The sequence below is a fragment of the Rhamphochromis sp. 'chilingali' genome (assembly GCF_963969265.1).
Source record: "Rhamphochromis sp. 'chilingali' genome assembly, chromosome: 5".
Lineage (NCBI taxonomy): Eukaryota > Metazoa > Chordata > Actinopteri > Cichliformes > Cichlidae > Rhamphochromis > Rhamphochromis sp. 'chilingali'.
Window position 1 is genome coordinate 25,248,357 of NC_137932.1, and position 22,439 is coordinate 25,270,795.

Genomic DNA, 22,439 nt, shown 5'->3' on the forward strand with positions numbered 1-22,439 from the left:
CAGTGGACAGAGCAGCAGACAGCCAGAGTGAGAGGTGGAGATGAGGAGCAGCAAGACCGGACAGGAATGTAAGCCAGCTGAGAGCAAGGCTGGAAGGTTAGGAGGAGCAGGGGAGACTGACTCATGCCTGTCTCTCTGTCTGTCTTCACCATTTCTCTCCCATTCTGTCTAGCTCCACTCGTCTGTCTCTCTCCTTCTCAACCTTGCGTGTTATTCTCGCGCTGTTGCTCTCTCTCTTTCTTTCTCTGCACCTTGTGAGGGCTTGCCTGGAATTTAATAGTCTTGTCCAAAGGCTCCACATGCCTCCCCAGTTGCTGTGCCATGCCTTTTTTCCGATGCTTCAGGTTGTTGGGTGCATACTGGCACAGTGTGATGTAGAGTCCAAACATTCCCTATGATATCTTTTCCTAAACATATTTCCTAGACCATGATGGAAAAAGTCACGAGGTCAAGTTAAGATGTAAATTGTAAGGGAGAGTTCAGCGCTCACAGAGTCCAACTGAGATTTTTAATAATGTGATACAGCGCTGCTTGATTCAGAAATAATGATTACATTTATTTTGAACTCACAGCTATTTAACAAGATAAGCTGAACTTTAAATCATCCTGACAAAGCTCGTATTATTTCACTCAGTTAGGAACACAGCCAAGGTCTTGGTCTGCTGGACTATGAGGTAAAAACATTTCTTCTTTCTAAGCGATGCATGACTTTGGTTATTTTCTTTGTATAGAAAGTATATCAGCACAAATCCTCTATTTATTTGTTCTTATTTCAGTACTTTAAACCCCAGATATCTTCCAATACAACCATAGACTCCATTTAAAAGCTATGTACCTATCCACTTGAGCTATAAATTAGAAAAAAAATCATCAAAATGTGTGCATCACTCAACCATTTTTAGCCCGTTCGCATCAGTAAAACAGGTCAGGTGCTAATTGTGCATAAAAAGGAAGATTGTGTCTCTTTGAGGATGTAGTGCTGTGCGCACTAACTGTTAAGACATTAGTGTAAGTTCACTGTGTGGCCAGCATCTCTGCCTCTTTGTTACCACGTTTCCTTATTTTAGGCCTCAGTCACACAGGCCTAGTTACCCCCTGTGCCACCTGCAGCTGGAGGTTATATTCCCTTCCTGGTTTAGCGAGTGGTTATTGGAATATCCTCCCTGTGATTGCGTTGTTCAGTTCCAGTCATCTGTAATTCAGGTGGGAGATGTTGACTTATCTACAAACATATATATGTCCCCTGCAGGGGGTGATTACCAGGTGGTCACCGACATATCTCTAGGCTTGGGTGACTGGTGCTTCAGCGGTCGATTTCACCACAACCAGGGCATAAACACTGTTACCTAGTGAGCTAATAAAAACAACTTTTTCCAACTGGTACAAGTGATATTTGCTCATATCTGCTGCCAGTGCTCAGCACTCCTTTAGCTGTTTATGGTGCTCAAAGCTCACAGCTGACTTCTCTCATGTTATTGGGCCTGAAGCTGAGGTTGTGTTTTTCATGTGTGAAAGCTTAAAGACACAGAGTGAACTTTAGTTTGTTCAGAAAACTGTCAGTAACTGTAGTGGTAATGCTCCAGACTCTCCCGGTTGTAGCCCACATCAGCAGCTGGCAGGAGGGTGATCATTACCTTTGCGTCCTGTGCACATGTAGGCTTAATGTTCTCAGATCAGCAGTGAGCCTTTACCCACATTAAAGCCAAGTTAAAACTATAACTGTACAGTTAGAGCCCATGTTAGATTTCATCAGGACCTTGTTTTCTGCACTGGAGATTTACGTTTATGGATGCTAAAATGGAAAACTCGTCTCCAAGCCAGATTCAGCACAATGTTTTCTGTGATCCATCAAACCAAACTACTGCCTACTGTGTGAATGCTGAACAGAGGCTTTGTTTTCATTGTTTCGAACTTGTTCAAACACTCACACAGCAGATCTCGGGATAAAGTCTAAAGACGTTTGCGTAAGTGTGGCCCATCTCGCTCAGCACAGCTGATATTTAAAAGGAGCTGCAGCTGCTTTCTGCTTCACTCCTGCATTTGGAAGAACTCCAGCACGCTGACATTGACCAGGACTTCCTGATTGTGGAACTGGGGGAGTGTGATGCTGCTGTGGGATGGAAAACGTTTTTTAATATGAAGCGAACATGTCGCTTTTTTGTCAGATTGATGACTGTGCATATCCAGAGTTATATAATTCAATTTGAATGGTTTCCACAGAGCACTGAAAAAAAAGCTCCAAACTAGTAAAAACAAATGTCAGTAAAAGCTGCAAGAATGGGGATGATGAGGTGTATTTAAAGAGATTTTCCAGACAGTTTTTGTTTTCTGCTTTTATGTTAATGACTTTTAAGGATGATCTTTTATATTTTCACAACTTGGACTTCCATAAACCTCTAAATTTCAGCCTCATAAGATCTAAAAATACATATATAGAGGTTTAATTCTCGTAATAAGTTCTTTTCTTTGGCAGTTGCATCAGCTTGGGACACTAAATGTGTCGTAACCTGTGAAAATGACCTCAGCTTTCAGCAGGGGACTTGTTTCTTTGCAGCTTTTGCGCCTCAGGTGAGATTAAGTTCTGGTCTAGTCTACCAGCGTGTTCTTTGTTCAGTGAGTTTGGCTGACAATTGCTATATAAGAGGGAACAAACATCTTTAGCTAAAGAAATTGAGGTGATAAAGTTTAAAAAGGGGGGGGAAAAAACCTGCTGTGGTTTGCTGTGGTCACACTGGCTGCGAACAAAGTTTCCAGACATTAAAATTAATCAGCTGATCAGTTAAACTTTATTTGGATAGCACATTTCATGCAGATTAGTGCAGTCCTTCATAGATGAATGACCAGCTGATAGTAATTAGAAAAAAATATGCAGCAAGTATCAACTTGATAGAAATCAAAAAGACAAAGGCAAAGAAATAAATACAAAATTTTAAACTGCCTGTAAGTAAAATGAAAGTGTCTGGCACAGATAGAAAAGAGATCTGGTAAAATATACAATTAAAATAAATATTAAATAAAATAGTGCTAGATAATCTATATTACAAGAACCTACAAAAACAGATGCATTCATTTTTAAGCATTTAAGTATTTTAACTGTAATTGAATTTTAATGATGATTTGGGTTCTGACTTATTTTCCTGTTTTATCAGATTCTATTAGACTTGTTGTACAGGAGACTGACACAGCCAAAAATAAAGACATAAATGTCACGTGTGAGAGTGTGGCAGACAGGATGAAGGACCCAAATGCAGCACTCACGAGAAACTAAGGCGTGAACTCAGGAAGGCAGCTTTAATGCTGTGCCAACAAACCCATATAATACAAACAGGAAAGGAAAAGAAAACCTAAAAACTAGAAGCTAAGAAAAAACTCAGAAGTAACCTGGGTACCAAGGAGCCCAGCAAAACATGCACAGCACACAGGGTAAACAGCAACAGCCATAGGAAAACACAGGGCTTAAATACACCAGGGGGTAACAAGGGGATGAGAAACAGGAGGGAGCCACAGCTGGGACTAATCTGACATAACAAGACGGGGAGGAAGCAAAACTGAAAACACAGGACACAGAAGACTGTCAATGTATAACAGGAAATACAAGACAGGCACAGAGACGCAGACTTGACAAGGAGACACGGCTGACAGGGAAGACAGAGCGAACATGGAGCACAGAGACAAAAGTAACTAAACATGAGATGTGGAGCATGGGAAGGCAAGGTAACACAAACCTAAGGACTAGAACTAAGAATATAACATAAGCAGAAAACAATAATGAGAATCAAAACCATAAAAACCAACAAATCCAAATATATAACTAATCAAAAACACACTAGTTCCCAGACAAACTACTGTGACAATAAATAAACATACAGATAAATTAATTTTGAAAAGGGGGAAATCAATAAATAGCAAATTAAATTAGATCCAGGATTTAACAGAGAGCCAATAAAGAAAACTAATATTGGAGAAATATGACCCCCCCTGTCAGTTACTCTCTTTGTGGTGTTTTGAATCAGCTTTATGTACACGCCATGTGACAGCATGGGCCCTTTAATGTGAACCCAGTCACGCGGAGTGGAAACTCAATTTCAGGGCAGTTCCTCTCTTATTCAGTGAGCTAGACAGACTTTTTCTCGTGATATGAAGCAGCACCAGCAACACCACCAGAGTGAAGTTTTTATCTCCACCTAGGCTGCCCTGATGAAACTGCAGTGACTCTGCACACTTTGCAGTGGAACATGTCAAATAGCCAACTTTATACAAGGCAGCGATCCCAGAGACTTTCCACTGTGACTGCAGGGAGTCCCAGACACAGCACAAAGAGGCCAGACCTGAGAGGACCTCAGACCCGCCTCAGTCACATGGCCTTCAGGTGCTATTTCTGTTCACGCTATGAGTGACGAAGGTGCTAGCCAAACTAGCCCCAAACTCTGAACTTCCCTGGAAAAAGCTGAAAGCAGCTTGAATTTGATTTGTAGATAGTTTATAGATAGACAGTGGTAGAAATCAGCAATACTGTCTTTAATTTCTGTGGTTTTATTCCGATTTACTTTGATGGACTGTGGAAAAAGATGTCTGAGAATGTCCAGATATTCCACACTCCATGTGACGGCTGTTATTTTCCAATTTTTTGAGCCAGAGCTCCTCCGGGAAGATAAAACAAATGGCAGCATTGGTAGCTTCCTGCTGATGGCAGAGGTGCAGTGCAGTGAAAATGGGGTGACTGAAGCTGAGCACCAGTGACAGTTAAAAATAAACTAAGAAGTACACGCTTGACAGTTTTTCCTGAATTCCATCGGCACATTTCACATTCTTGAAGATTCTCCAAAAGTGAACCTTCAAAACACAGAGGATTGAAAATTAAGCTTTGTAGTGACAGAAGAACCTTTTTCTTCTCAGAAATAAAAATTGATTGAAATAAGATGCAGACTGTCAAAATAAAAGCCTTAATTTGGGTCATCTGTACCTTGTACATCTTTCCCATGCTGCTGTGAGCACAGAACAATCTGCTGGTTCAATCTTGTTAAATTGTTTGTCCTGACATGCCTGAGAACTTGTTAGCGACTTAATTCACTAATAGAGCTTGTCTTTCTGTTTGGCCACATGCTTTGCACATTTAAAAAGACGATAAAAATTATATTTCCGCCATCATTTTGGCTCTCAATAACATCCAGGCTCCCTTTTAATTTGAGTTATTTCTCATGTTTTCTAATTATTTTGAGTTTGCATAAATATTTGTTGAGCAGGGAGTTTTCCTTTTTTTCCCCTCCCTTCTCTCCAAAGATCTGTATCGACTGGCAAAAAAGCTTGAATGTGATTTATTTCACGCTTATTGCGCTGATTATATAGCTGGATTTAATATTTGGTGATAATTATCCTGTTGTGGAAACTTCATCGCCACAGACGAAGAGCTATAATTTAATATTGGCCCTCCCTTTTTCACTTTCCTATCCAGACACAGCAGATTGCTGGAAATATTTGTGAATGATGGAAGAAGAGGAGATTGTATGTCAGCAAGAGGCAACACGAGTCAGGCAACCCAACAGTGAGAGGCAACACAAAGTAGATTTTTGGGGTTTGTGTATATCCGTGTGTATATTGTGTGTGACTGAAGCTGTCAGGAAGTTGAGTTAAGGTCCTAAATCATCTGAAAACTTTAACATGAACCAGTTTTACAGTCCATATCACTTCTACCAGCACTGAGTTTATGCCACAGCATATTTGATCCCCAAAGTTCAGCTTGTTTAACTGGTGGGATCAGTCTATGCCTTGCCCTGGGTTTGTTGAAGAGGTGCTCGTCAGTCAAACTCAGACATGGTACGCAAATATTCTGATCGCTGACCTCGCCCACACATGGAATCCAACGTTTCCTCAGGGACTGCTGCCTCTTTGGAAATCCTATAAAACAATGAACCTCACTGCACTGTGCAAGAGTGCTTTTCATGAGCAAATTAGTGTAAAACAGAGAGGGTGTGAGAGAGTCGAGCTGAGACGAAAGCATGCATGGGCCCAGGTATGCATAGGTCAGCAGGGGGAGTGGGGATGAAGGACAGTTTTATTTGTATAGTGCAACATCACAGCAAAAGTTGCCTCAAGGTCCTTTATAATGTAAAGTAAAGACCTACAATAACACAGAGATATCCCCAACAATCAGAAGCACAGAAGCACTTGGTATCTGGCAATAAGCCACACCCATTTGCTGTTCAAACCTTCTGTTTGTGAAGGGCAGCCAGTAAAGAAAAATGGGGCTTAGTGGGGGAGGGGCTAGAACATTTTGACAGATAATTAAGGTTAACTTTGAAACGTGACTGACGCAAAGCCCCCCCAAGAGAGTCCAAGAACAAAAATCTGGAAAAATCCTGAAACTGTTGTTGTCACGGTCCGCTGTGACGGACCGAGTGGAGAATGCGTGTAATGGACCCAGGTGCGTACACAAGTGAACAGACGGGAGTGAGCTTTAACAGAAGGCGAGCCTTTATTATGGCTGAAAACAAGGTGTGCAAATACAGCAGGGATGGCGTGGCTAAACAAAAACCTAAACTGGGAACAAACTATGGTGAGGCTATGGCTTGGAAGACAACAGACCAGGCATGGAAACACGGAGGGTGGGAACACAGACGACGCGACACAGACTGTAAGAAACACAGAGACTAAATACACATGAGGGATGATCAGGGGAAGTGGCCACACATGGGAACGCAGCTGACACACATGAACTTAACGACAGGACAGGAGGAGTGAGCTGAATACACAGACAGTGAATGCAGGCCTTCAAAGTAAAACAGGAAACATGAGACATGAACCGGGGAGACGTAGTACAGGGGGAGGTGACATAACTGACAGCATGAACTTGACAGTACAAGACACACAGACATAAACACACGAAGGGCAAGGGAGACGTAATGCAAGGGTAACATAATTACAAAAAGGACTGGACTACCTTAAAGAACGTAAGCAAACAATAAACATCAAAATAGGTTAAGCATAACACACTGGGTCACACGACCCAGGACCATGACAGTTGTGTTATCTCTGACAAATTTGCACGAAAAGACCACAAACAAACTTTACGAAGAAATCCCAGTAACAAGACAAATCTTATTCCTGTGCATCTCGAGCTCCACTGTTGGCCCCCAGAACCTGATTTGTAACATTGCTGCCATGTTCCCTTCACTATAATGAACCAGCACTTTGGTTAAGGACTCTTACATTTATTGCAGTTGCATGTAAATATTTGTGAAAAAGAAAATGTGCTGTAGTTCAGGTTGCAGTATTATTTTAAACCCCACGTGTCTGGAAATAGGCGATTAAAAAAAAAATTATGACTAAAATTCAAGTTAGTCCATTCAGATACAGATGAGTATCCACAACAAATCTCCAGGTATCCAGTAATTAAAACTATGCTTGTAATGTTCCACAGTTCCACAATTAGCAAAACAGAATTTGGACAGCTTTAATTACTGGAAAATTTCCCTTTATTGATTGATTAATTGTATTGCTAAAAATCATATTGAACTCACCTTCAGGACATAAACAGTGGTCAATGATCAACAGAGGAAAAGGAACTGTGAATGTGCCAGCGTTAATCAGAAGTGTTGATTTTCATCTGGATCTGATGTTTAAAGGCTTCCAAAAATATAATATAATTGATTTATATCCAATACGTAATAATTAATAGAAATCTAATCCAGTCGGAGAGAACTAGAAATATTAATAACATATGTTACACATGGGAACAAGGCAAAATATGGAGTGAAAAAGGACTTTTCTGTTTGATAAATTGTTCTAAAGGTTCATAAAACCCACAAGAGAGACATTCACGAACCATTAACTCTAGAGTAGCCAGCAAAAAGCTGAAAAAAGTGAGATATCAAAGCGTCCAGCAGAAGATCTTCCAATAAAAGGAGGACTATAGTGATGATTTGATGATGCAAAGACATCCAGTGAACTACATTAAAGAGATTTCCTGTTGGTGCTTGGACACTTTGAGTTCATGCGGTTCCCGACATGTTTTATGTCTTTCTTCTTTCCCCTATCCAATGCTCTGCACTCACTAATGATGCTGAAAAATCTCAAAATATCCCCAAAATATGAACAAAAAGCACCGGACAGCTCTTCACATATGTTTATGCCGTCCTCTCAGGCCTTTATGGCTGTGGTGATCGGTCCACTCGATTGCCTTTTAATAGTTTCCATTTTGAAAAATAATTAGATCTGGCAGCACGTCCATTATGGTCCCTTTGTTTAAAAGGGAGGATGGTTTTAAATAAAAGAAGTCACAAATACTGGAAAGAACATTAAAACATGTCTGCCAATGTGACTGTACAGTATAAAAAATGCTCACAGTCAAGTCTGAAAACATCTGCTGTGATTTGAGAGGAAATTTAACTGCTATGGTGTCAAAAACTAAAACTGTGGAATCAACATTACATCGCCATTTATATTTTATACACAGTATAAGTTATTGTCTCACGTTCCTTTGATTAATTCTCTGCTTAACTGTTACTTCCAGAGGGGGGTCCTCCTAAAAACCTGGTCACCAGCGATGTAACTGACACCAGCTTCATGGCGTCTTGGACAGCGGCGCCTGGGAATGTGAATACGTATCGTGTTCAGTGGAAGTCGATGTTTTCCCAGGAGATCCAAGAAAAAACGGTGCCAGGAGATGAAACCAGCACCGTGCTGGAAGGTCTGACTCCAGAGACACTTTACCAAGTCTCTGTGGTCGCTGCCTACCGCCACAAAGAGAGCGAGCCACTCACGGGATCAGAAATCACAGATGGTAAGACTTAATAAACTCTTCAGTCTTTCATCTTTAGCAGTAAGAGAAAATGCATGCATGCACCAAAGGATGAAAGCTGAAAAAATAAAGAAATTCATATATAATCAATGACAGTTACAGGAAGTATTTATGAAAGAACAGACAAAATAAATGTTAACCGTGAGCAAACATATGTTTCTATTTGATCTGACTCTCAAAACAAAAACCAGATCACAGATTGGACCAACCGTTAGCAAAGAGAAAGCAAACCTTCCCGTGTGGTCTCACTTGTCATGGTGGAATAAGTCTTGATAGAGTGCTGGACGTAAGTGCTTTGGCCTTGCTTGAACATCATGGTGTTACCCAACTTTTAATTGGAAGGTGGGACCTACAGTCAGCAGTGCCCTTTCTACTGACGCCAAGATGGTCTGACATCCTGACATTAGGTAGCGACCAGAGTGTGATTTAAAAGCGTCCCACTCAGAGAAGACCACGAAAAGCTTTAGGAGAGCGCATATCATACCGTCCCAACCATCTCTGTGAAACAGCACTTTATATAAGAGTCAATAGATTCTCTTATTTCCATTTGACACTAGTGTATGTGACCCTGGAAGGAAAACAGCCGGATGATTAGCTTAACTCCACTGACACCTCTGGTGTCGATGAACATGTCGTCAGTTACAGCTTCTCAGAAAAACGAACAAAAGCAAATCTTGGTGATAATTAAACCTTTAATTTTAGTTGCGAGGGGGGTGTTGGCCCACTTGGGGCTGGAGGTGGGACTTGAGCATATTATGTACATAAAAGGTGGATGCAGCAAAGTGAGACCACCTGTTGGATTCTAGTTTCTTTGAATTTTGACTCCTTAACTTATAACTATACTATAAAAGCCTTGACAGTTTCCAAACTCACAGCTTACACATCTGCTCTAAAGAAGGAAATAACCCATACAGAACAAAGGTAACTTTGCGGTAGCCTCAAGTGGACATTAGAGGAACTGCAGTTATTGGCACATGAGCTTTATGTCTTGATTAGGGATGGTATCCGGTATCCGGTGCCATTATGGCAACGGTTCTGTCATAAACGGTAGTAACCAGACCGAAAAGCAGCGCACATTTCGGTGCTTTATTTCGGTGCTTTATTTCGGTGCTTTTTTTTCCCTGAGCTCTGATACACTTTAGATTCTAGCCAATCCTTTTACGTTTCTGAGGATAGTAGGCGGGCCCAGGTACGTACGTTCTTTTAGAGCAGAGCTACAGATTAAAAATGCCCAAGGTGAAGCGGTCAAAAGTCTGGCTGTACTTCACAGCAAAATATGCAAACTCAGCAGCCTGCAACAAGTGCTTTAAGCTGATACTGTGCAAAGGAGGTAACACCTCAAATCCGATGAAACACCTGGCGACACAGCATTTTTTTTAAAAGCCGAGAAATGCGCCGTATTTGATAGCTTGCCGCGAGACCTCACACCGTGCACATCTACTGCGGGTGTGGTGCCTGTTATCGGACCCGGAGTTAGCCACATCCCCCAAAAACCCGAAGAGTAGAGTCCTGGCCCCTAGCCCTGCCAGTGTAGCAGAAATGATGACGGATGATGATGGCAGCAGCAGCCGTTCTTCTCTGGGCGAGTAGCTTAATGTTGTTGGTGTGTAATTTACGTTGAGTATGCTAACCACGTTATTACATTAATGCATGTAAGGTGAACTAGCAAACATCATCATAGCTACATGCGGTTGTCTTCTTGTTTGATGGCAGATACTCCCTTCACCCTGGCCAAAAAGGCTAAAATGACCAAAGAAAAAGTGGAAAACAGCTAAACGAGAGGTTTTTGGACAAAGTTTGTGTTTTTTCCATTGTTTAAGCACTGCTTCCATCCAAGAGTGATACCATATATGCCCCATAGCTGCAGAAAAGGCTAACATTGTTATCTTTTTACAAAAAAACTGCTGAACATGAGAGGTTTTTGGACCAATTTTGTGTTCTCCATTCTTTAAGCACCGGTTCGAGCACCGTTTAAGCACCGGCACCGTTTCAAAAGTACCGGTTTGGCACCGGTATCGGATAAAACCTAAACAATACCCATCCCTAGTCTTGATGATTGCAGCTTCACTTCCCGCAGTCACACAAGTAAATATTTGGCCCTTCTGTTACAAGCCACAAACATAGAAAGGCATTTTTTGGGGGTCAGCTTTTTTCCCTGGAGCTGTCTGTTTGTCAGCGGCACATACTCACAAAATCTGGCAGCAGAGTGATGAAAAGAAAAGATCATTAGTGCAGCTTGTAATGTGTCTTCTTTCTGGGTTGGAGCATCTTTGGGCCCAAGTTCCCCAGTCCAATATTCTGTTAACACACATTAACCCTCCAAGTGTTTTCATGTTGAGTCCACCCTAACACCTCACCCTAACCCATGTCACACTAAACAAATAAGAAGCTGGGAAACACTGGGAAAATGCTTCAGACCATTGTTTTCCCTGTAAAACTCATTTTGTGCAACAAAAGCAGCCAGACTTGTCAAATGTTTGAATAGACTTCAAGATTAAATGACTTGATTTAATAAGTTATGAAATTACCATAAAGGTCATGGTAAACAAGATCAGCAGCTTTTGGCACATCACAGTGTGTCTGCCTCTTGGGCAGTGACCATCAGCTGGACTTCATTACTTTTCCTAGTACGTTGTGGGATACTTTAAGTGAACTGTTTAGAGTAAAGATAAACTCTAAACATATATAGGGTGAAGACTACAATGTCACACTCACTATTTAGGGTAGTCTGTATAATAAGGTGAGTAATGAGTTACTTCAGATGTAGTTCGTGTTTTATTTGGTGCCAAAAAAGTCATCTTTGCGCAACATGAGGGCTGCTTGGGGATATCAGTCGTCTTTAACAATTTATACATTTTTAAAAAGGACTCCAGAAACTTTTCTTCTCTCTGGCAGAAGCAGATCTGATTTTGAGATCAGTTCTTATCACCTGAAATTTACCCTTACCTGTGTATCCTCCTGTCTTTGAATGAATAAATAATCTTTATTTGGGGGTTAAAGTGCCTTGCTTGAGATCACAGTGATTAGTTACTCTGAGATCATCTGGTTAGCATCAGTCCAGATGTTTAAAAGGCAGCGTTCAGGCCACGAACCCGTGTTTTTAACCCTCAGAGGGGAAGTCAAGGACGTCCTCACTATTTTCAGACATTTGGCTGAAACTCGCTGTTCTGATTGCAAGTGAACGTGAGCCAAAACAGATTCAATGCTTCCTTTTGTCAGGAAAAAAAAATCTATTTCTTACATAATCATACAGTTGGCACTCTCCAATGGGTTTCTGGTTCCTGGTTGGTGAAAGCCGTCCAAATTGAAATTAAAATTTTCAGTGTAGATTATTTTTAGGCCGAGATTTAAAGCGAAGCTGCAGCGCGGTGGCAGCTTTGCTTGTGCTGCGTTCTCAGCAATAACACGACTACAGCGTGGGTGTCCTGTGAACTGCACGCTCACTTATTGTGTCCGAGTTGAGGCACTCTCTAAAAATGTCAACGCGTCCCTCATTTCATTTGCACACATGGGAAATTAAACACACACACACACGGGCCACCCGAAACAAAGAAGGCACAGATAAACTATCGCATCCTACTTCATGCTCTCCCTCTGCATCTTTCCAGCAGGAAATTTGAATCTCCTGCTTTAGATTTGTTTAAATCCATCAACACACGGAGAAGTTGGATTCAGTATTTTTTTCCACCTATAAAAATCCTCCAGAGTGAAATCAAGTAGTTTGAAAAACTTTCCCCGGGATCATTAAATATACATATTATTTCCTCACAGAGTTTTTGTAATCGCTCGCAGTATTGTCAGAATGACTTAATTTTAATTCACAGGGCTTCTCTGTTGTTTCGGAGCAAAAAGGAAAATGTGGTTACCATTTCCTCCCAACCGATCACTTCTGGGTGAAAGCCTAATTTACAGCCAATTACATCTGGCAGGTAGCTGATGGTATTACTCAACATTTAGGCCCGCAGTTATGAATGCTAACGACGACTGAGGGAATACAGAGGGATACCTCACGTGGCCGAAAGAAGTGATGATTGCTGGAATGGTTCAGATAAAGAAATATTGAGTGAGCTTTATGGCAGCAATGCTGAGTGTTTTTGAAGGACATGAAATGTGGCAAAAAGTACATTACATGAAAAGAGCTTTAGGCTGAAAGTGAACCTATGCTTCTCACGTCCGGCTTTTGCACTCCGCTGGAGTGGCTGTGAATTATTATCTATATAAAGCTGGGTCTTGGTTCAAGCCTGGTGGGAAGACCAGCTGAGATCACAATTTTAGCTATACAGACTCAAACAATGATCTTTCACCCAATAATTGTGAGTAAAATTTATAAAATCATAGGTTAATTTAATAATTAATCATTATGGAAAATATGCTTGGTATAAAGTGAATGTACACCAATCAAGTAAATTTCATTTTATCAGATTCTATTAAATTCAATTTTAACAGGACAAAATCTCTAGCAGGTAAAAATCCTGAATCCGGGTTTTAGTAAATAGAACAGAGGTCGGACACCGAGGAACAGCTGGTGCAGACTGAGGACAGGCAGTAAGACAAAGAGCAGAAACTATCCAGCGTTCCAAAAATAAAGAAAGCACACAGACTTACAAGCAGTTTGGCAACAGCAGAGGTCAAAGATCACACACAAGAGGCGAGGAATGAACACTGGGAAAGATAATAGTAGGAACATAAAGTAAGGAGAAAGCAGAAATAACTAAGGTGCATGACAAATCAAATAAAATAATTAATTAAAAACATCATATGGGATTGCCTTTTCAGTGTGTGTGCTGTGATTGGCAGCCTTTAAAACAGAGCCTGGCTCCGTGCAGAGACTTCCTGGATAAAAAGGCCTGAGTCTAAAAATATTGACATCGAGGTGGACAAACTCACATTGATGTCACTCACTAATTTGTAGGATCTATTTTGAACCCTTGATTTTAACATAATGGCATTACCAGCTGAGTTTTTATGAAGCCAGAAGGGACCATGTTTAGAGGAGATGGTGGAGTGAAGCTGTGTCCATAGACTTAAACTAATTATTGCTAAGTAGCATGAATAAAACACTAGAAACACAAGAATTTCACTTAAACAAAACTAAAACATAGACTTAGTAGAAGGGCTGTTAGTTCAGTTAATGCCACAATAAGCTATATTATTTGTGATTATGCAATAAATTTGTTCCAAAAGGCAGTGATACCATAACCATGAGCCATTTACCATTTTGCTCAACTTTAAACGTCAATAAAATATAAACGGGGCAAGTAAAGAAAAAATAATCTTCTTCCATACGTGTGTCATAAAGAGAGAAATGAGCTTTAGAGGCCAAAACTGTTTTTGGAGCAGGCTGTAAATGTGTTTATTTCAGCTGTTGGAGATTTTAACATGGGAGTCTGTGGGGACTGACTTGTTTTTGGAGCCAGCCCCAAGTGGGCATCGGGGGAACTGCAGATTTTAGCATTTTTTCAGCCCTCCAGGTTTCTACTTTAAAACAAACCCTGGATAAGTCAAATATACTTTGTTTAGGTTTCCCCAGGAACAATTTAAAGGGGAACTGGTACAACTAGTTTCTCTTTAACGATACTGAATTATGTTGTTGCAGTATTAAAAGTGCATTCTATGTTTTCAGCCTCTGCTGATGGGAAAAGACTGAGAGTGTCAGACGAGACAGAAAAAACCATGAGAGTCACGTGGACGCCAGCGCCGGGCAACTTGCTCAACTACCGGCTGAAGTACGTTCCCCACAACGGAGGCAAAGAAGTGGTCCAGAAAATCCCTGCAAAGGCCACTTCTACCATCATGAAGAATCTGAAGCCCGCGACCACATACAATATCACCGTTCTGCCCATCTACAAGCGCAGGGAAGGAAAAGCAAGGCAAGGAGTAGGAACGACACGTACGTTGGTCCATAATTCAACCCTCTGAGAGACAGCACACTGCAGAAACATGTCCATCTTAGCCAAGACGTTTATACCTGTGCTCAGTCTAAAAATATGATCGCTGGTGGATGAGTTTAGCTCAGGTGCTGGATGCAATGGGCACAGAGTCACTCATTTAAAGTCATTTTTTATAAGAAAAAATACTCCTGTAAGAAAGTTTTCATGTTATATTGCTCTAATTTTAAAGGAGCTTTTACATAATGAGAAAAAGTAAATCTGAGGCCCACTCTAAGGATGTGTGAGGATGTGTAGCCTCCAGGGTTTAATCCTCAGTGCTGAAGTTAACTAGAGAATTGTCTGTATTTTCCAGGCAGCGTATAAACCTGGTATATTTAAAGATTTATTCACAACTTTTCAGAGAAACCTCACACCAAGTCACGGTGCCTTGGAAAAAAAAATGTTTCTTTGTTCCAAGTTGCAGATTTTTTTTCCCGTTTTCCCACCAACAATTTCATGGACTGACTTCAAGTTTAAACTACTTGTTAAGAGGAGTATTTTTCACACCACAGGTGCTGCAGCGCCTCCTCACGAGAACACTAAAATCACAGATAAACACGTGCTCAATCACACGCTAGCATTACTAACACACAGCATGACACTGGGCTTCCTAACGGTCGACACTGGGTTCAAGGAATTGTATTATGGACTAATGAGAAACTGGCTTGAATGTGGCGTGGCTGATCCTTAAAAACCTTCGCCAAGAGTTGGAGTTGTGTCGAGTTTAGTTCTAGGTTAGTTTGTCCTGAATTTCCTACTGATTTCTTCTATTTCAGTGTCACCGTACAAGAGTCCCAGGAACCTTCTGACCTCAGAGCCCACCAGGACCAGTTTCAGAGTGTCCTGGGATCCAGCACCTGGGGAAGTCAGGGGCTACAAAGTCACCTTTCACCCCACAGGGAATGATATTGACCTTGAGGAGCTCCTTGTTGGCCCCTATGATAACACAGTTGTTCTAGAGGAACTCAGGTAAGCTTTCAGAGTTATTTTATGGCATACGCAGAGGATTTCATTTAAAAGGAAACAACAAATATTGAAGACAGTCAACAGGAAAAGGCTTAAATGGACACTATGATAACAGAACTCATAAATTCTATAACTTGTCAACAATAGGATTTGGTCCAGAAAAGTAGTTTGACCCAGTAGTATCAGGGAAAGTTGCAGTTAAATATCTGCGAACTGAGGAGAGCCGCTACTGAATGTCTGGGAGAGGACTGTTGTCCCATTGTTGTCTGATAGAGGATTCTAGCTGCTCAAATGCAGGTTTTTGGACTGAATGCCAATAACATGCCAGATGCTCTCTTTCCTCTTAAGTCTGGAGAATACGGTGTCCGTGTTTTCCAAAAGATTTCCAATTCTGATTCGTCAGACCACAGAAACGTTTTCCTCTTTGTTTCTTTCTATTTTAAATGAGCTTAGGCCCAGAGAAGACAGCAGCATTTCTGTTAACTTATGAATATTTCTTTGTATGGTAGAGATGAAAGGATGAAAAGAGGAAGACGAGTTTTATGGAGAACATGCAGAGGGTTGGAGATGGAGGCAGATCATCTGCTGTGGTGAAAAAAATATTTAATGTGGTTAAAGATAAGAGATACATGTTAGATACTGATTCTATCAACTTGCTATGAAAATACAGATTGGGGTTATGGGTTCCTATTGGAAGGCTGTAGGGACCTGGATACAGTACAGGACCTTTTTTTACAGTATTCTTCTATATTACTACCTTACAATATAAAGCGCCTTGAGGCGACTGTTGTTGTGATTTGGCGTTATATAAATAAAATAATAATAAAATGGAATTGAATTATTACAGCATGATTGCACAAAGACTAATAGAAATGTAAATGTTTACACAAAAATCATTAATTTTGATGTGGGGAAGCTGTTTTTCTGTGCTTAGACTGTTAAACACATAAACAGTGCTAATGTTTAGGTAGCAGCTTAGCTAGCTGAATACATGGTACAAGGTTGATGCACAGTAGCAAAAGATGTAAAGCTTTTCCAAAAATAAACTTTTGTAGACTACATTGTGTGCAGTGATTTCAGATTATATTCTGATCACAGCAGGCAGGTAAAACCTCCCAAATCTGGCTATTAGCATTGTCTGAGTAACACTGAACACAAACACATTGTTTTTGTTCAGTGTTACTCGGACCTTCATAGGGAATCTCTTAATTTGAAATTTGAGGGGTAAAGTTACATCTTAGTTTGGAATTCAACCCTTAATAAATCAAATAAAGCTTTGTTATGCTTTCAAACTAACATTTATTCTTGAACCAGTGCTGCGAATCTGACTGCAGTCAAACATTTAGGTTTCAGCACACCCTCCACCAGCTATGATGTCATCTGATTGTTTATGCTGTACAAAATTGCTTAGAACTGAGGGAAGCAGCAAAGCTTCACCACTGACATGAAACAACTTCGTAAAGTTCCACGTCTTTGGTAAAAAAAAAGTTAATAAGTTGAAAAGTTAATATTAGTAAAGGGTTCACTGCTTATAGGCTTATAAGCTGATGATGATTTTTTTATTTTTTTTTTTTTCCGATGATTTTAGCGGTTTGTCTCTTTTCCCCTTTATCCTCAGATCAGGAACAAAGTACTCTGTCGCTGTGTTTGGGATGTTTGATGGAGGAGAGAGTTTGCCTCTTGCAGGAGAGGAAAAGACGACTCTCAAGGATGAACCCGAATCTCCTCATGTCACTCTTTCTGGTAAAAGCCGACAACAAACTTCTCTCTGCGCTCATTAGCAGGCCTGCAGAGCAGACGTTCTCTGATCTCTGACGTTGAAGTGTCGCTCAGATTAGTGCCAAAACTTTGGTTTATATGTTATCACAGGGAATTGAAATCGCTGTCGCTGTGGGACTGAAACTCGGCACAGATGATTACGATTCATTGAAATTATTTAGAGATGCTTGGCTCACATTTTCTCACCTCCCTACTGTTAGTGGGAGTGTAATGTGGAGCAGAGTTACATGCGATCAGGTGTTGACATGAATATATATATGAACTGCACAAATGATCCCCTCACATGCTGCAAGCACTGAGCTTTAATGGCATTGCCATAAGCAGTTAGAGTTTTTTATGATCCAGAGGGTTCGATGCTGGAGGGATGTATGCAGCTAGGAAAATGTTATGCTTCCCATCAGACCCTGAGGAGGTGCTGATCCGCAGCAGAAATTCCTGCTGTAATGCGAAGCAGACACGGTGACCGACTGCCCACCGAGCAGGGAACGCGCCAGGCCACTCCAAGATCCTTGCTTACTGAACTGCAGCTCTAACAGAGCAGGCTTTAATTCAGTGTTTTTGACAGGTCCATATGGTCTTTAATGCGTCCTTAATATGCTGCAGAAACATTATTTTTTTACTGTCCATTAAATTTAATCCTTTTTAAATTTTGCTCTTTACACAAAACTGGAAAAATCTGACATTGAAGCGAGAAAACGTGATTCCAAGCATCTTTTCAGGATTTGGCTAATGAAAACGTTAACCTTCAATGCTAATTGCATCCACAAAGGAGAGTGAGAGAAAAAGTGAGGGTGAAGTGTGTGTCATCGCAAACATAAAAGGGCAGGTTTTCTGTCAATTCTGGACGAGTTGCCTGTTTAATAGCAGGATTACAGTCGAAATTACAACTTGGAGCAACAACTGGAGATTTTGTCATCACAAAAATGTATCAGATTGAACCAAGAACAATTTCGAGTCATCATGTAAATCTGAAGAAAACACTTCAAAGTAATTTGGAAGGATCTCATCTCATGCATGCTGCGCAGGGAGCTTTCAGCCTTAGTGGAGATATACAGGTTCAGACTCATGTTACTGTTGTTTACTTGTAAACAAACAGCATCTTTTATGCAAATAATCTCAACTCCAGAAATAGTTATTTGTATTTTCTGAAACTTTCAAGCATCTTGTTTATAGTAACACCACACAGTTCCTTTAACTGAAGCTTAGACACAAAAGCAACAACAATTCGGAGCTGCTACAGGTTTCGGCAGGACACAGACACACTGGGCTGAATTTTCATTTGCTCCTCCTCAGAGACACTGATTCCAACAGTTGTCTGCAGCTTATTAGAAACCTATGAAAGCTGCCTCTGTTTATGACATCTGTTTTTATTAATAAACGGCACCGGGACATGAGCGCGTTGTTTACTGGCGGTGGTATAACTCAGACAGACCGCGGCCAAGCATCCAACTCGAGCATCAAGCATCTGTTTCTGCTGCCTGCTAAAAAATGAAGTTGCTCGTCTCCTCTCATCTTTTTAATCACACACACAGGCACCCTGTTTTTAACTGCTGGGCGTGTCGTCCTAAAAACATGGACGAGCGGCCATTTTTCACCCCCTACAGGTACCTGGAGCAGGAATGCGCAGTAACTTCAGGGAGCAGGAGGCCTCGTAGATCACAGTATGGGAGAGGCTAATCGCTGCTGAGACTACAGCAGCACAAAACACCCCGAGTGTCTTGCTGTGCTGGAAGAAAGACACAGAGAGAAAAAAAGACCATGAAGAGAGCTCTTAATTCTGCACTGACAGCTGTTACACAACGTGTGAATTATTTGTGTTACATAATGTAAATCTGTTGTCTAAGCATCTTGTGATTGTGAGAGTTTTCGTGATGTCCTGCTTACTCCTCTGTCCTCCTGATGCATTTCCTCTCACTCTTTCACACTTTTCCCTCACACAGTAAGACTAAACAGACACTTGTGGTGGGTATCTGTTGTGTACTAACCTCCTCTCCTCCCAACACCACCGTCTCTACAGACGCTCAGTGTAAGACCACAGCGAAGGCCGACATCGTGCTGCTGGTCGACGGCTCCTGGAGCATTGGACGCATTAACTTCAAAACCATCCGCAGCTTCATTGGTCGCATGGTCAGCGTGTTTGACATCGGCCCAGAAAGAGTCCAGATTGGTAAAGCTTTCACTATTGTTACTATAACGACATGAGTCACATGGAGGGATGTTTTCCTTCAGACAACTGTCTCTTGGTATTCGCCTAACCTTAACCTCCCTTAATGGTATCTTTAAACCTCAATGGAAGATATTGTGCTCATTTCTAGATCCATATTTTAATTTTGGGAATTTACTAGAGTAGCTTTCTGTTAGTAACAGTTCAATCTAACCCCCATCCTGTATCTGAAATAAGCTGTTTTACACCAAATCAGAGTGGCTGTATCCTTAGTGTTGTATTTTCTGCAGGTCTGGCTCAGTACAGCGGTGACCCAAAGACTGAATGGCACCTGAACGCCCACCCCACCAAAGAATCCCTGATGAATGCTGTTGCCAACCTGCCATATAAAGGAGGAAACACCATGACAGGTGATTTTTTTTTTAGTACTTTGGCCCAGCTCTCACTGACCTGGGTGCCAGTGTGGGAGACAAATTGATTCATTTTTATATACTGTGGCAAATCACAACGTATACAAAGTATAAAGTATAATTTCAAAGCACTTTACATACTGGGGCCAAACCCTTGGTGTGAGACTCAGCCACAGTGGAGAACAAAAAGCTCACTTTTAAGAGGAAGAAACTTCAGACAGGTGTGAGGAAGATGATGGACAAACTACCGGAGAGAGTAGACACAAAGTTAATAAGATGCAGCATGGAGCGTTAGAGCGAGGCGAGACACACTAAGCATAGACGGTAATAATTCAACAAGACTTTTATTTTATTACTCAGTTGAGAAGATATAAGCAGAAGTAGTACAAGTTAATAGTGACAAAACACTGGAAGCAGCAGCTGAGCTTAGCATTGAACAGCTGGAAGGAAAAGCTGATCTACTATAACATGATGGTCTTCCATGGAAATCCAAACCTACCACTCATAGACAGACACACAGAATTATAAGGGGTTTAACTTTAAAGCGATCACAGTGAATAGGTAGAAAGGCTACTCATCAGTTTGTTACCTGTTGAAGTTCAGCATCTGCCTGCTGAGTTGGGGTCAGAATTCACTCAGCTTCCACTCTGAGTTCTTGGCTAGCTTAGTGTTAGCATGCTGTCTGTGCAGATGCTTGCAAAGAGTCGAAGTTGTGTTAGCAGCATAATTTAACAGCTGTTTGTCCTAGATGCAGTCTCCATTTTACCATCACACTCTTGTCCTTTTGTCCAATGAAAATAAAAGTAATGTCCATATCAACGCTCTTAGACTGTGGCACTGTTTTCCACCTCTGGCACGTGAACTGAAATCAGCTAACTGTGGCGTGTGTGCAAGAGCAACGAATAAGTGGGGTCGATAGAACCAGTTCTCGATTCCTGTCCTTGATAATGGACATATTCGGTATCACATGATCCAGCTGTAAGCTTTCTGATGGGTCAGGTTAGTTTCAGAGGGGTTAAACAACAGAAAAGCAGCATGCAGTGCTTTGTGATCTGCACACATAACTGAAACTTCTTCCTCACTGTGGTACAGGAATGGCTCTGAACTTCATCCTTCAGAACAACTTCAAACCCAACGTGGGGTTGCGTCCAGACTCCCGCAAAATAGGCGTCCTGATCACTGACGGAAAATCCCAGGATGAAGTCATTGTAAATTCACAGAACCTGAGAGACAGCGACATTGAGCTCTATGCTATTGGTGAGTGAGCTTCACTGGTTTAAAGAAAAGGAAATTAAAACACGTTTGAACTTTTGGATGATTGCTACCTGCATGCAGCGAAGCAGAAAAAGTACCTGACTTTACTAGAATGGGCTGAAAATGATCAACCAGCAGCCACTTTAGTCATCTTCCTTCATCAAACTCATGGTTTATTTTTCTCACAGGTGTAAAAAACGCTGATGAGAATGAGCTGAGGTCCATCGCCTCTGACCCAGATGACATTCACATGTACAACGTCAACGACTTCAAGTTCCTGCTGGACATTGTTGACGAACTCTCTGAAAACCTGTGCAACAGCGTTAAGGGCTCAGGTAGGGAAGATGTCACATGCTCAGAACACTGGCACAGATACCTGCTAATGAGCGCTAACTAAAAGATAAAATATGTGAGTAATCAGGTCATCTTAATTATTTAATGTTATCGAGGTGCATCCATGGACCTAAACATAAACTAAGTATTGCTATGAGCAACAAACTCACCAAAACTGAAGTACAGACTTCTGGGACAGTCTGTTTGTGTAATTAACCACACAGCAGATAGTTCCATTAAAATGCTCCAAGAAGTGCCAGCAGCACAAAGCTGTTCTAGAGGTCTACTTCAGTGATTTGAATTAGCGTAGGTGAAGCCGAGCAGGGCTAGCAGCTACGACCGCTTGTGTCTGCACCATCCTATTAGCCATAATGGCCACATCCTTAACTTTAAGCCTTAACAAAATCCAAAGGGGTGACTTATCCAAACATTCGTTATCAACTTATCCCAAAGTTTCATTGTACACGTACAATGACAATATAAGGCTTTTCTATTCTGTTCACCACCTGTACAGGTGTTACGAAAGGGGAAAACATCCACAGGCCAAAGCTGGGGTGTTTTTTGTATCGGTCTGTGAATCTCTTTATTTCTGCTGTAAAGTTGGACATTTTATCATGGCAGTCTATAGGGACTGACTCTCAGTCTGAGTCTGCCTCAAGTGGACACTAGTGGAAATGCGGCTTGGTATGACAAGGCAAACACATACAGTATGCATTGGCAGAATTTAAAACAAATGAAGCAGAAAGTCCAAAGCAGTGTGATTTAAATATCACAATTTCATCATAAACGTCTTATTCCTGCTCATG

At 41.2% G+C, this 22,439-nt stretch overlaps 1 protein-coding gene across 3 annotated transcripts in view; it reads left to right on the forward strand.

The window, feature by feature from the left end:
- Positions 1 to 22,439, forward strand: part of col12a1b (collagen, type XII, alpha 1b) — a 152,433-nt gene that overhangs the window by 26,211 nt on the left and 103,783 nt on the right. For all 3 annotated transcript variants that reach the window (XM_080882238.1, XM_080882237.1, XM_080882236.1), the window contains exons 13-20: positions 8,510 to 8,779; positions 14,421 to 14,687; positions 15,504 to 15,696; positions 17,312 to 17,436; positions 19,490 to 19,639; positions 19,927 to 20,046; positions 21,139 to 21,303; positions 21,489 to 21,635. In XM_080882238.1, coding sequence (XP_080738364.1) covers positions 8,510 to 8,779; positions 14,421 to 14,687; positions 15,504 to 15,696; positions 17,312 to 17,436; positions 19,490 to 19,639; positions 19,927 to 20,046; positions 21,139 to 21,303; positions 21,489 to 21,635 — 1,437 coding nt within the window. The remainder of the gene's footprint in view (positions 1 to 8,509; positions 8,780 to 14,420; positions 14,688 to 15,503; positions 15,697 to 17,311; positions 17,437 to 19,489; positions 19,640 to 19,926; positions 20,047 to 21,138; positions 21,304 to 21,488; positions 21,636 to 22,439) is intronic.